General features: G+C 42.6%; 1 protein-coding gene across 1 annotated transcript in view; it reads right to left on the bottom strand.

Annotated features, from left to right (window-relative positions):
• Positions 1-14,607, bottom strand: part of LOC148514866 (BPI fold-containing family B member 4-like) — a 57,580-nt gene that overhangs the window by 23,504 nt on the left and 19,469 nt on the right. The window contains exons 6-8 of the mRNA XM_088480782.1: positions 4,609-4,669; positions 3,260-3,351; positions 1,972-2,157 (exon numbers count right to left, since the gene is read on the bottom strand). Coding sequence (XP_088336908.1) covers positions 1,972-2,157; positions 3,260-3,351; positions 4,609-4,669 — 339 coding nt within the window. The remainder of the gene's footprint in view (positions 1-1,971; positions 2,158-3,259; positions 3,352-4,608; positions 4,670-14,607) is intronic.

Below are 14,607 nucleotides of genomic sequence, written 5' to 3'. Positions count from 1 at the left end.
TTGACATTTGATATATAGATTTTTTAAGTAATACCTTGTTTATGTTATGTATACACTAATAATAAATGTGCTTTAGAAAAGCCCCTTACATGATATGTTTACTTATGCCATTCCTGGTATCCCTATCAGTGATCTTGAGGAATCATTTATTACCAGTTATTTATTACCTTATATAGGGCACATATATACACAGATATATTTGCCCATTCACATCAGTCCCTGCCCCAGTAGAGTTTACAATCTATATTTCCTACCACATGAAAACATATACACAGTAGGTTTAATTTTTTGTGGGGAGTCAATTACCCTAGTGGTATATTTTTGGAATGTGGGAAAAAACTGGAGTACCCAGAGGAAACACACACAAGCAAAGATGATTCTGTGTTTAGGGATTATTTAGTCTTTGTGTAGTGGTGTAAAATAAACAAAACAAAAACAGTAATTTACTAGTGATTTGTGTAGCTTTTAGTCCAACTATCTTTACAGCTTGGAGATCTTTACCACATTGGGGGAGATTCAGTAAGCAGCAGTAATTTAACACGGGCTAATTAATCACCGTGGGCTATTCAATTAGCCTCACACTGCAGTTAATGGGTGATCTTTTTCACGAATTGTGTGTGTTAATGCCCAATAAACCGTGTTAATGCCTGTTAATACGTTCATTTAATGGGTGTGAACACAGGTATCAAGGGAAAAAGGGAGTCTAATTGAATAGCCTCAGCGATACAGCCCGAGGCTAACTCCCTTTTTATCCCCCATAATTTATTGGGGCTAACTGAATCTCACCCATAGTTTTTATTTTTTTTAAAAGCACTCAAATTTCAACAGTTAGCGAAACCACATACAATGCAATGCATAATATATGTATTATTCCTCTTGTAAAACATCATATCCTGTTCTGTCATCTAAAATGAAATTTTTAGTTGTCTAAGGGATCTATTTATCATAGATTTAGGGCTTCTGCCTATTTGTTTAATTACCTTGCTGGTGAAGACTATTACTGGCTATTGCATGTGATAACCTTCACCAGGAAACTCCTGTGATACTTCTAGGACAGTTCTTTCATAGAAAATTACATCTTGAGATCGAGTTAGCCAGGGGTGTCCGAGCAAAAAAAAAAATCTTAATGATTAAAATAAAGCATTTTGAATTTTTTGTTTAAATCTGTTTTTTTTTCACTTAAAAAACCCATCTATTTTATTTATTTGAACCTATCTTGAATTGCAGTCTGAAGCAAGCTTTCATTTCCAGTGTGCAATCAGCAGCTGGTAAACCGGCTCACACATGAACTGATAGACAATTTACTTGTCTGGCAAGGGGTAAATTCTCTTATCATTGCCTTCCAGTATCTCCCGGGGAGTTTGAACTTTTGAAAAAGGGACAGACTGTGTATAGAAGGCAATTAAGCCATAATAATATTATTAATCAGACAACTGAGGATCGTGGATTTATATTATTGTGTAGTTTTTCACTCTCATATTTTTCTCTCATATTTCACTGTATCAATTTTATATCAACATTCATTCATTTGTAACATTCCTGTTTATTTTTTTTATGTAATCTAATATTTGTGGTTTTACCAAGGTTATTTACTTCATGTAGGTACCCAGTGATGCAACGGATGACCGCACCCCCGACTGGCCGACATATCAGACGACAGGTACACATTACACGATTCGGTTCCCGACCGCCCGATATGTCAGCACCAACCATATCCTGCTGCATGGGGTCATCAGTCGCATTGTCAGATTGAACAGCATGTAGGGTAAACCTGACGATGCCAAACAGGAGCTACATAGTTGGTACACACTAGTCGTCCGGTCGGGCAAAATATTGTCTAATGTGTACCCAGCTTAAGTGCCAATTATCTGGAATCTTTTCTTGGCATTCTTACAAATTGTGTTGATGGAGTCACTCATACTACAGAGCGTTGGGTTATTTTCAGAAATAGCTATTGGGACATATACATACGTCTCCATTTGATAACTCAAGATCCATCAGACCTTCTTTTTGCAGAGCAGTTAAAACACAGGCCAGGAAATTGGAAGAGAGACCAAGTTGTGATTCAGATACATCCTTCATTGGTGGCAATGAGATTTTTTCTCCATTTCCAAGTGGATAATCAATGAGTCCACCACCCAGCTGACTCACCACCGTCTGTGGCAAAGTAGAGGATAATTAGAAGATCATAATTGGTTACCAAACACAAACTGTATTTAACAAATTGAGTGGTCTATTTACTAAACAGTGTTAGGAGACAGAGTGAAAAGTGATAAGAAAGTGATAAGGTGCCAGCCAATCAGCTCCCAACTGTAATTTTTCAAACACAGCCTGTGAGATGACAGTTGGGAGCTGATTGGCTGGCACCTTATCACGTTCTTATCACTTTTCACTTTGTCTCCTAACACTGCTTAGTAACTAGACCCCAAAGTCTACAGCTTAATGGATGCACTCATTTAATTCCATATTAAAGTTTGTTTGACACAACCCACTTTCTGGTTTAGCTTTACAGCAACCTCACAGCACTACGCTGTGATGTTAGTGAACCTTGCTCTTTCCACTGTCTAATTCTTAGAAGCAGATGTACTAAGCTTTGGAGAGAGATAAGGTGGACAGAGATATAGTGCCAGCCAATCAGCTCCTAACTGTCATTTTTCAAACACATCTTGTAAGATTGCAGTTAGGAGCTGATTGGTTGGTACTTTATCTCTCTACACTTTATCTCTCTCCAAGGCTTAGTACATCTACCCCTTAGCCTGTGGCACTCTTTTTACCTCAATTCTCTTCCTCACACACTGATATTGTCTTTTTAACATGCGGCATCACCTTCACTAATATAATTATACCAGTGGGCAGGTCATTGCCTTATTCTGGGTACACACTAAGCATTAGGTCACCCGATCCGATGGATCGGAGCAACATATCAGGCTTACATGTTGTTATATCGATGACATATAGATGGAAATTTATAAGAAAAAACACCTAAAGGACCTAAACACTACAGGACATTTGCATTGGTAGTACAATATATTATATTTGACTGGATAATAAAGAAACCTGAATTTGAGTTGTGGCATTGAACACGTATACAATATTTCTCATGAAGAATTCAATGTAAAAACCTGCATGGAGACAGTATTACTAAGTATTTTTAAGTTGTTTCATATGTTTCCTTATAATAAACAATCGTTTATTAACTAGTTTTGTTGACATTTAACTTTGGATAGAATAAGCATAACTGTTTTGTAAGATAACTTACGTTCAAATCCAACTCAATGAATTGTCCGGTTACTATAGGAAGACTTGATACTGTGTATTGGATACTGCCAATTAAACCAAGGGGGACCATTGCTGCATAAAGGAGACCATAAGATATTTAGAAATAAAACAGAGCACTTCCAGTTAAATGAACAATGATTGCTCTTTTGTTTCTTTCTTGTGTCTTTATAATCAACCCTTTTATTTACAAATTAAGGCCCAGATTTATCAACAAGTGATATCACTCGTTATCAATCTTAAATGGTGCGCCAACCAATAAGCTCCTAAATGTCATGTGTTTGAAAAAAGACAGTTAGGAGCTGATTGGTTGCAGCACCTTTTAAGATTAGTAACAAGTGATAACATGAATATCACTTATTGATAAATCTGGGCCTAAGTTTGAGATGGAGTCAGTCCTGAATGGTGCTAGATTTTCTGTACTCATCATTTTTTGTAAATCTTGAATACTTTAGACATGTACAGATTACTTAATTCTATTGTTTTTGCTCATGTAACTTCATTGGACATTGGATTTATTATTATTATTATTTTTTTTACAGTGCGTATTAGTTTTTTTTCCACTCATTTTTAATAATTTTGGAATCTCACACAGCAACTAGCTCACAATTTACAGTATAATATATTTTGATAATTTTGTAAACACAAAATATGTAGCTTCCAAAATATGCTCTAAGCTGGACATACTGTACATCCAAGCATGGTTGGAATGAAAATCTGGAAAGGTGACAATCAACCATTTGCTCCCAAACCCCGGAAAACTGACAAAAATTGTAGTTTAAACAAATTGTTTGAACCAAACATTTAACCAACTTTTCTGTATGACCATTTTCGTCTGTTTTCTGGCATTTGGGAGCAAATTGCTGATCATAATTTTCTCCCATACCTTACCAGATTTTCATTCCAACCAATCAACTAGTTGGATGGTTGGATGAAAGTTGGTCTAGTTGGATGAAAGTTGGTCTAGTGTATGGCCAGCTTAAGGTTATAGTTGATGTTATTATTCAGTGGAGATGAGACAAATGGTTTTGTTTTACACTTTTATTCAGTAGATCACTTCACAAAACCAAATATGGAAAGTTCACTCATAATAATGAATCATTAGGAAAAAAAGAATGACTGAAAAATTTTTACATTCTGTCTGTAATGTCATTAGTTTAATGGCTTAAGCAAGTAGGCAATACAGATTTGAGCTATTGAAAAATACAAAAAAAATGTTTAAAGATTTATCAAAAGCCAAATCATTGTATGACTGGAAAAAATAATAAATAATGAATTTAATTATCTTGAATTATGCAAACTGTATCTCTCCATTTACTGTAGCATACTTACAGTTGACAGTGAGAAGAAGGCCATTGGTCAAATCAAGCACGACATTCACCACTGGACATAACTACAGAAATATAAGAATATTCAGATGTGAATGTAAGTAAATACTAGGGGTGAGCGGGTTCGGATTTCTGAAATCCGAACCCCCCCGAGCCCCCCCGATCCGAGGCCGATCCGAGTCAGGCTCGACTTTTCCCGCCTGACTCGGATCTGAAATCGAGGCAAAACGTCAACATCCCGCCTTCCGGGTCTCGCGGGTTTTGGATCCTATATAAGGTACCCGCGTCGGCGCCATTTTCTCACTCGGCTGTGGACAGTGAAGAGGGAGGGTGGGAGTTAGGGCTGGCTGGGCTGTGTAGTGTAGTGTAGTGTAGTGCAGAGTAGTGTTGTGCTGTGCTGTGCTGCGTTGTGCTGCTGTTGTCCATAGGGGCTGTGTCCACTACTTCAAAGTCTATAGGGGCTGGCTGTGTAGTGCTGTGCTGCTGTTGTTAATAGGGGCTGTGTCCACTACTTCAAAGTCCATAGGGGCTGTCTGGACTGTGTTGTGCAGTCAGTTGTCCATAGGGGCTGTGTCCACTCCAAAGTCCTGTGCAGTGTCCCAGTCCTAAAGGGGTGCTGTAGTGTTGTCCAGGGGGTGCTCTGTCCATCAGGGGTGCTCCCCCCAAGTGCTATAAAAAAAATATTTTTTCTGTGTTTGTGAATTGTGTGCGCAGTAGCCGCACGTGCATCAACAAAGTAGTGCCAAGCGTGCGCCTGTGTCATAAGTAAAGGGCCGGCTGGCTTGACCATTAAAGGGTGCTGTAACCCCCAAAGTACACTCCAGTCCAAACCAAATAAAAAAATATTTTCTGTGTTTGTGAATTGTGTGCGCAGTAGCCGCATGTGCATCAACAAAGTAGTGCCAAGCGTGCGCCTGTGTCATAAGTAAAGGGCCGGCTGGCTTGACCGTTAAAGGGTGCTGTAACCCCCAAAGTACACTCCAGTCCAAACCAAATAAAAAAATATTTTCTGTGTTTGTGAATTGTGTGCGCAGTAGCCGCACGTGCATCAACAAAGTAGTGCCAAGCGTGCGCCTGTGTCATAAGTAAAGGGCCGGCTGGCTTGACCATTAATGGGTGCTGTAACCTCCAAAGTACACTCCAGTCCAAACCAAATAAAAAAATATTTTCTGTGTTTGTGAATTGTGTGCGCAGTAGCCGCACGTGCATCAACAAAGTAGTGCCAAGCGTGCGCCTGTGTCATAAGTAAAGGGCCGGCTGGCTTGACCATTAAAGGGTGCTGTAACCCCCAAAGTACACTCCAGTCAAAACCAAATAAAAAAATATTTTCTGTGTTTGTGAATTGTGTGCGCAGTAGCCGCACGTGCATCAACAAAGTAGTGCCAAGCATTCGCCTGTGTCATAAGTAAAGGGCCGGCTGGCTTGACCATTAAAGGGTGCTGTAACCCCCAAAGTACACTCCAGTCCAAACCAAAAAAAAAATATTTTCTGTGTTTGTGAATTGTGTGCGCAGTAGCCGCACGTGCATCAAAAAAGTAGTGCCAAGCGTGTGCCTGTGTCATAAGTAAAGGGCCGGCTGGCTTGACCGTTAAAGGGTGCTGTAACCCCCAAAATACACTCCAGTCCAAACCAAATAAAAAAATATTTTCTGTGTTTGTGAATTGTGTGCGCAGTAGCCGCACGTGCATCAACAAAGTAGTGCCAAGCGTGCGCCTGTGTCATAAGTAAAGGGCCGGCTGGCTTGACCGTTAAAGGGTGCTGTAACCCCCAAAGTACACTCCAAACCAAATAAAAAAATATTTTCTGTGTTTGTGAATTGTGTGCGCAGTAGCCGCATGTGCATCAACAAAGTAGTGCCAAGCGTGCGCCTGTGTTATAAGTAAAGGGCTGGCTGGCTTGACCGTTAAAGGGTGCTGTAACCCCCAAAGTACACTCCAAACCAAATAAAAATATTGTGTGCACTGTGGCTGCACGTGCATCAACAAAGGAACAGTGCCAAGCGTGCGCCTGTGTTCCATAAGTAAAGAGCCGGCTGGCTCATTTCTTAAAGGGTGGTGTAACCCACAAAGTGCACTACTCTCCAGCAAAAATAAAAAAATATTTTCTGTGTTTGTGTGCGCCTTAGCCGCACGTATATATCAATATAACATAAATGGAGGACCTAACTTTCTCCGATAAAAATAAAATAGGGAAAGATCAAGAACCACTTCCTCCTAGTGCTGTTGCTGCTGCTGGGAGTTGTTCATCATCCCAGAGAGGAAGTAGGAACACCACTACTTTTACTAAACAATTGACCCTCCAACAGTCCCTAGCGATGAGGATGAAGTACGACAGCAGTCATCCTGAAGCAAAACATATAACTGAGGCCTTGACTGCTATGTTGGTGTTAGACGTGCGTCCTGTATCCGCAATTTGTGCAATGGGATTTAGACAATTGATGGAGATAGTGTGTTCGGTTCCAAATCCCGTCTAGATTCCACCTGCATCCTCAAAGCAGCAGCGACAAGCGTGCGTCTGTCTGTTAAAGGGTGGTGTAACCCTCAAAGTGCACCAAAAAATAAAAAACTATTTTTTTAATGTGTTTGTGACTTGTGTGCGATGTAGCCGCACGTGCATCAACACAGTAGCAGCGCCAAGTGTGCGCCTGTGTCATAAGTCAAGGGCCGGTTTGGACATCTGGTCCGGACTGAAGGACGTGCCAACAATTTCTGACAAGTCTACTGTCACTGCATATGATACTGTCCTCAAAGCAGCAGCGACAAGCATGCGTCTGTCTGTTAAAGGGTGGTGTAACCCTCAAAGTGCGCTCCACAAACAATAAAAATATTCTTCTTTTTTTTCTGTCTTTGTGAAATGTGTGGGCTGTAGCCGCACCTGCATCCTTAAAGCAGCAGCGACAAGCGCGCATCTATCTGTTAAAGGGTGGTGACACCCTCAAAGTGTGCACCACAAACAATAAAAATATTCTTTTTTTTTTTCTGTCTTTGTGAAATGTGTGGGCTGTAGCCGCACTTGCATCCTTGAAGCAGCAGCGACAAGTGTGCGTCTGTCTGTTAAAGGGTGGTGTAACCCTCAAAGTGCGCTCCACAAACAATAAAAATATTCTTCTTTTTTTTTCTGTCTTTGTGAAATGTGTGGGCTGTAGCCACACCTGCATCCTTAAAACAGCAGCGACAAGCGTGCGTCTGTATGTTAAAGGGTGGTGTAACCCTCAAAGTGCGCTCCACAAACAATAAAAAAATTCTTTTTTTTTCTGTCTTTGTGAAATGTGTGGGCTATAGCCGCACTTGCATCCTCAAAGCAGCAGCGACAAGCGTGCGTCTGTCTGTTAAAGGGTGGTGTATCCCTCCAAGTGCTCCAAAAAATAAAAAACTATTTTTTTAATGTGTTTGTGACTTGTGTGCGATGTAGCCGCACGTGCATCAACACAGTAGCAGCGCCAAGCGTGCACCTGTGTCATAAGTCAAGGGCCGGTTTGGACATCTGGTCCGGACTGAAGGACGTGCCAACAATTTCTGACAAGTCTACTGTCACTGCATATGATACTGTCCTCAAAGCAGCAGCGACAAGCGTGCATCTGTCTGTTAAAGGGTGGTGTAACCCTCAAAGTGCGCTCCACAAACAATAAAAATATTCTTCTTTTTTTTCTGTCTTTGTGAAATGTGTGGGCTGTAGCCGCACCTGCATCCTTAAAGCAGCAGCGACAAGCGTGCGTCTGTCTGTTAAAGGGTGGTGACACCCTCAAAGTGTGCACCACAAACAATAAAAATATTCTTCTTTTTTTTTCTATCTTTGTGAAATGTGTGGGCTGTAGCCGCACCTGCATCCTTAAAGCAGCAGCGACAAGCGTGCGTCTGTCTGTTAAAGGGTGTGTAACCCTCAAAGTGCGCTCCACAAACAATAAAAATATTCTTCTTTTTTTTCTGTCTTTGTGAAATGTGTGGGCTGTAGCCACACCTGCATCCTTAAAGCAGCAGCGACAAGCGTGCGTCTGTCTGTTAAAGGGTGGTGTAACCCTCAAAGTGTGCACCACAAAGAATAAAAATATTCTTCTTTGTTTTTTCTGTCTTTGTTAAATGTGTGGGCTGTAGCCGCACCTGCATCCTTAAAGCAGCAGCGACAAGCGTGCGTCTGTCTGTTAAAGGGTGGTGTAACCCTCAAAGTGCGCTCCACAAACAATAAAAATATTCTTCTTTTTTTTTCTGTCTTTGTGAAATGTGTGGGCTGTAGCCGCACCTGCATCCTTAAAGCAGCAGCGACAAGCGTGCGTCTGTCTGTTAAAGGATTACATCGGTGACAACATCCAAGTAGGCATGTCAGACAGTCCGTACCTGTACTGGCAGGAAAAAGAAGCAATTTGGAGGTCCCTGTACAAACTGGCTCTATTTTACCTGAGTTGCCCCCCCTCCAGTGTGTACTCCGAAAGAGTGTTTAGTGCAGCCGGGAACCTTGTCAGCGAAAGGCGTAGGAGGTTGCTTCCACAAAATGTGGAGAAGATGATGTTCATAAAATGAATTATCAACTCTTCCAGGGAGACCAGCCTCCTGAACGTACAGAGGGACCTGTGGTTGTGGATTCCAGCGGGGACTAATTAATACTCTGTGAGGATGAGGATGTACACAACACTGAAGAGGGTGAGGAATCGGTGGATGAGGAGGATGAGGACGACATCTTGCCTCCGTAGAGCCAGTTTGTGCAGGGACAGATTAATTGCCAGCTTGTTTTGTGGGGGCCCAAACGAACCAATCATTTCAGCCACAGTCATGTGGCAGACCCTGGCGCTGAAATGTTTGGTTTGTTAAAGTGTGCATGTCCTGTTTATACAACATAAGGGTGGGTGGGAGGGCCCAAGGACAATTCCATCTTGCACCTCTTTTTTTTCTTTGAATTATGTACTGTTTGGGGCCTAGTTTTTCAAACTGCCATCCTGTCTGCCACTGCAGTGTCACTCCTAGATGGACCACGTGTTTGTGCCGCCCACTCGTATCTTTTAGCATAGTCATCCAGCTACCTCGGTGCAACCTTTTGGATGTTTTTGGATATAAAAACACTATTGTGAGGTGTGAGGTGTTGAGAATAGACTGGAAATGAGTGGAAATTAAGGTTATTGAGGTTAATAATAGCATAGGAGCAGAAAAACACACAAATTCTGTGATTTTAGCTGTTTTTATGCTTTTTAAAAAAAAATAATACAGATCCAAAACACAAAACCCAGAACCCAAAACACGGAAGGGTGGTTTTGGCAAAACCAATCCAGATCCAAAACATGAAGAAAGATCCAGATCCAAAACCAAAACACAAAACACGAAAAGTGGCCGGTGCACACCCCTAGTAAATACATATATTCAGTTATTATAAAAAGTTCAGGACAAGCTTTTTAGTCATGCTCAGTGCAATCCTGTTCTATTTTTATATGTTGGTGAATTTGCCAAAGCTTACAATGAGTATGTGAGTAATAATTATTGACAAATAGGGCTGACTTGAGTGGTACCAACAATGATTGTTCACAGGGCCCTGTTCATAAAGCCCTTGTTCAGACCTTTCTCTATTGGACCACAGGGTCCCACCTTCTTTTAGCAGACATATTGGCTGGTTAAAAAGCAGAGATTAATTCAATGGGGGTCTGGCAGAGTTTATAGGGTACTAGACATGCCCCTCTGTGAGTATAAACACACGTTCTTTGTCAATAACCATGGCTTCTCTAGTGAGATGAGGGACTCACCATGGAAATCACACAGGGCACTGCATTTGCAAAGGTGGCAATGGCTCTCTGTCACAGTATATGTCTGAGGACACAGCTCTCATGCCATCATTATTTGAATTGCCATGAATTTATTGTGGGTGTTAAGTCTTTGGTTATATGAGTTAGTAATGTAGCAGAGAAGAAGTAGGTATTCTTTTTAAACTGTGCGGTTCGGTTTCTGAAATACGAGCACACCCAAACTTAGGGGCTCCCAGTCTAATCGAATCCCAGCTTGGAATCACATTGGAGTTCTGAGTCGAACTGAGTCCTGGTTCAGTTCTGTAGTCAGTTCAAAACTCGGAATTAAAAACCAAACATGGGTTTATTTTGAATTGTATTAAAACAGGTCCAAACTATATGAATTTAGCTGTTTTATAGATTTTTATTGATTTTTAAGGAATGTAAAACCGAACCAAAACCAAATCCGAACCAAAACACTTGACGGTGGTTTTGCCAAAAACAAAGCATTTTTTGATTAATTATTAATTTGATGTAAAAGGATCATATTAGAGGTGTAGAAGGGTGGAATCTGATTTGAAGTTTACACTGCACAGTACATATTCCACTCCTCTGCGCAGTAAGGAGCACTTGTACTGTAGTCTGCATACTGTATGGTGTTCCTGAAAATGAGAAGTGTGGACAACCAATTGAAGAGCACCAATTCAAGATATTTTAAAATCAGGTGAGAAAACCAGGGAACAGCGGTGTGGTTACACCCGCGCACGCAGGGGGGTTTCCGTGTACCTAGAAACACCCCCTGCCCGACCCAGCAAGCAGCGATGAACAAAATAAATATTTTTTTTGCACGCTGAGACTGCCTGGGCTGGCTGTAGGAGGAGCTGCAGCGCGCAAGCCCCTCCCAGTCAGTTCCCATAGGCCAGGCGGATGAGAGCGTTGCAATTACCGAGACACTGCCAGCGCTGTGTAGTTCTGGAGCTCAGCCGCAAGAGACAAGACATAGGTGGCCGGGTGCCGCCTGGGGGATAACACTGTATTTAGCTGCCAGATGACTCAGACTGCTCTATGTGGGGGGAGCCCCGGGGGTCTTGCAGGCGGCAGCGGTGGGGGGGAGGGATAAATTATGCCATTCTGCTGTGTGTGTATGGGCGGGGAGGTGCGGACGGCGGGGCAGGGGAATAATATGTATTAAATTATACCATTGCATTTCGACTGCTCTGTATTTGCGTTGGGGGGGGTGAAGGGGGAGGATAATAATTATTAGATTATGCCAGGCTCACCTGTCTGCTGTATGTTATTCCCAGGGGTGGGGGAATGGGAGGATAATAGTTATTTGATGATGCCAGCTGCTGTCTGCTGTATGTTATTCCCGGGGGGTGGGGGGATAATATTTAATAAATGATGCCATATTAAAACACTTGAAGTGCACAATAAAGTGTATGTTGCAGGCTTATTCTGGATTAGACGTTTTTGTCTTTGGGTCTGTAACCAATTATTTGGAAACCCCCCTTTCAAAATCCTGCATTTGCCACTGGGTTATTATGCATTATGGAATAATTAACAGTAAATCTATACAACTTTACCCACTTTAGTTGCAAACGATGCAACCTGTCAGAAACACACAGTGGGCAGCTGCTGGAAAATAATATTCCAGCAGCCAACAATAGCAGAGGCCGGGCCCTCCCAGCCCCTCTGCATCCCTGCACCTTCTCCCAGTGTCTGCAGTGCTGCCAATCACTGCTAATCAGACAGCACAGCAGGACCCCTATCTGGCAGCTGCAGAGAGAAGCAGCCGCTGGGGAGACGTAAATAAAATATCCCTCATCCCCCCAGTGTATACCTGGAAGTTGCTCAGAGGAGCAGCCACTGGGGAAATCAGTCATGATGGTCACAATGTTCCGAAAATCAATGGTTCAATATATCAGTGACCAATAAAATAAAAATCAATGTTAATATAATGTGTTTCAAAAATATATATATTTCATTAATAAAATCGTGTCGGATAAGTTTTAAATAGATGTTCTTGACCTAATGCAATCATAAAAAATCCAACAATTTCTGAGTGGTTTTGGAAGAAAAAAATTGCCAGTTTGTCAGTTAATGCAGTCTGGTGTGATCATAAACAATGAAACCATGCCAGGCAAGTGGTTAATAGAACAAGGAATAAAGTATATACTATTACTTAAATAAAAAATAACGCAGTAAAAGACTGTGGGCCTAATACAGACCCACTCGCGAGCGTCCTGCTCGCAAGCGGGTCGATGGTGCCCTAATGCGCATGCGCACGACGGAGGGAGCTCCATCGTGCGCATTTGCGAGACCCGCATAGCGACAGCCAAACTGTCGCTCCGGGTCTCGCACCAAAGGGGGCGTGCTGTCGATGGTGACTGACAGCACGCCCCCTTTGGTGGGCGAGCCGGGGGCGTGGCTGCCAGACGGAGGCGTTCCCATGGGAACACCTACCGTCTGGGTCCGGCCCCACTGACATCACTAGTGATGTCAGTGGGAGTGATTTTGGCTCTGATAGACCCTACCGCAGGGTCTCGTCGCAAGCCCGATGGTCGCGATGGTCTTGACCATCGCGACCATCATCATGGACGCTCGCTGTAGCTGTGGGTGGTAACCCACAGCTATGCGAGCATCCAAGAGGCCGCTCCATTTTTAGGTAGGAGGGCACTGATTCAGAGCGAGCGCTCTGGTCAGAGCGTCCGGCTCTGAATCAGGCCCTGTGTTTGAGTATACAGGGTCGATTCTAACGGTGGGTGACCCATGCAATCGCATAGGGTGCTCCGCCTCCGACACCTACTATCACTCAGTCACAGCGGCTCATTGCTCCCCCCTCCCTGTCTGTGACTGCCTGTCCCCACCCATTGCATGTTGTCATGACGAACAGCCATGCAGAGGACAAAGTTATTTAAGACGCTTCTGTCCGCCTAACTGCCCGCCCGCACGCTGCAGCTATGCACTGGGCCTGAGTGTGCAGACTGCTAAGCCCCAGTGGTCAGCTGACGAGGGCACATCAGCAGAGCTATAGACAGCAGGTAAGTGTAATTTTTTCTGTGGAGGAGCAATGTGCTTTTTTTTCTGTGGGGGGAGTAATGTGCTTTTTATTCTGTGGGGGGAGTAATGTGCTTATTTTTTGTGGAGGAGCAATATGTTTTATTTTCTGTGGGGGAGCAATGTGCTTTTTTTTCTGTGGGGGGGAGCAATGTGCTTTTTATTCTGTGGGGGGAGTAATGTGCTTATTTTTTGTGGAGGAGCAATATGTTTTATTTTCTGTGGGGGGGAGCAATGTGCTTTTTTTTCTGTGGGGGGGAGCAATGTGCTTTTTTTCTGTGGGGGGGAGCAATGTGCTTTTTTTTCTGTGGGGGGGAGCAATGTGCTTTTTATTCTGTGGGGGGAGTAATGTGCTTATTTTTTGTGGAGGAGCAATATGTTTTATTTTCTGTGGGGGGAGCAATATGTTTTATTTTCTGTGGGGGAGCAATGTGCTTTTTTTTCTGTGGGGGGGAGCAATGTGCTTTTTTTTCTGTGTGGGAGTAATGTGCTTATTTTCTGTGGAGGAGCAAGGTGTTTTTTTTTCTGTGGGGGGAGCAATGTGCTTTTTTTCTGTGGGGGGGAGTAATGTGCTTATTTTCTGTGGAGGAGCAAGGTGTTTTTTTCTATGGGGGAGCAATGTGCTTTTTTTCTGTGTGGGAGTAATGTGCTTTTTTTCTGTGAGGGAAACAATGTGTTTTTCTTTGCGCTGGAGCAATGTTATTTCCCCTGTGGGGGAGCAATGTTATTTCCTCTGTGGGGGAGCAATATGCTGTTTTCTGTGGGGGAGCAAGGTTATTTCCTCTGTGGGGGAGCAATGTGTTTTTTTTCTTGGTTTTGCTGTCTCTAATCCTATGGTTATATTAACGTAATTTATTCATAAGGTAGTCTTTTTATTTTAAGCCACGCCCCTTACTGTGAGACTACACTCGATACGATGAGGCCACACCCCTTTCCGGGGTGCTTACAAACTTACTATTTTCTGCTTGTTTGAGGGACGGGCGCACTTTAACTGTTCGCACTGGGAGCCCCATCCCCTAGAAACGGCCCTGTGAGTATATTATAAATATTGCATGGACTCTCAAAACTCTACTAGCTGGTAACATACATTTTTATTACTGGGCAATACCCAGATGTTTATGTGCACATTACAGTCTATGGTACATACAGAGATTAATAACATTATGGCCTATTGGTACTTTTAGAACAAGGTGTCCCTTTTCATCAATTTTTCATTGATTGGTTTAATTGATGAATGTGCAATAT

Source organism: Taudactylus pleione, unplaced genomic scaffold (genome assembly GCF_031769625.1).
Source record: "Taudactylus pleione unplaced genomic scaffold, aTauple2 ptg000256l, whole genome shotgun sequence".
NCBI classification, from domain to species: domain Eukaryota; kingdom Metazoa; phylum Chordata; class Amphibia; order Anura; family Myobatrachidae; genus Taudactylus; species Taudactylus pleione.
This window is presented reverse-complemented; position numbering and strand designations above follow the sequence as displayed.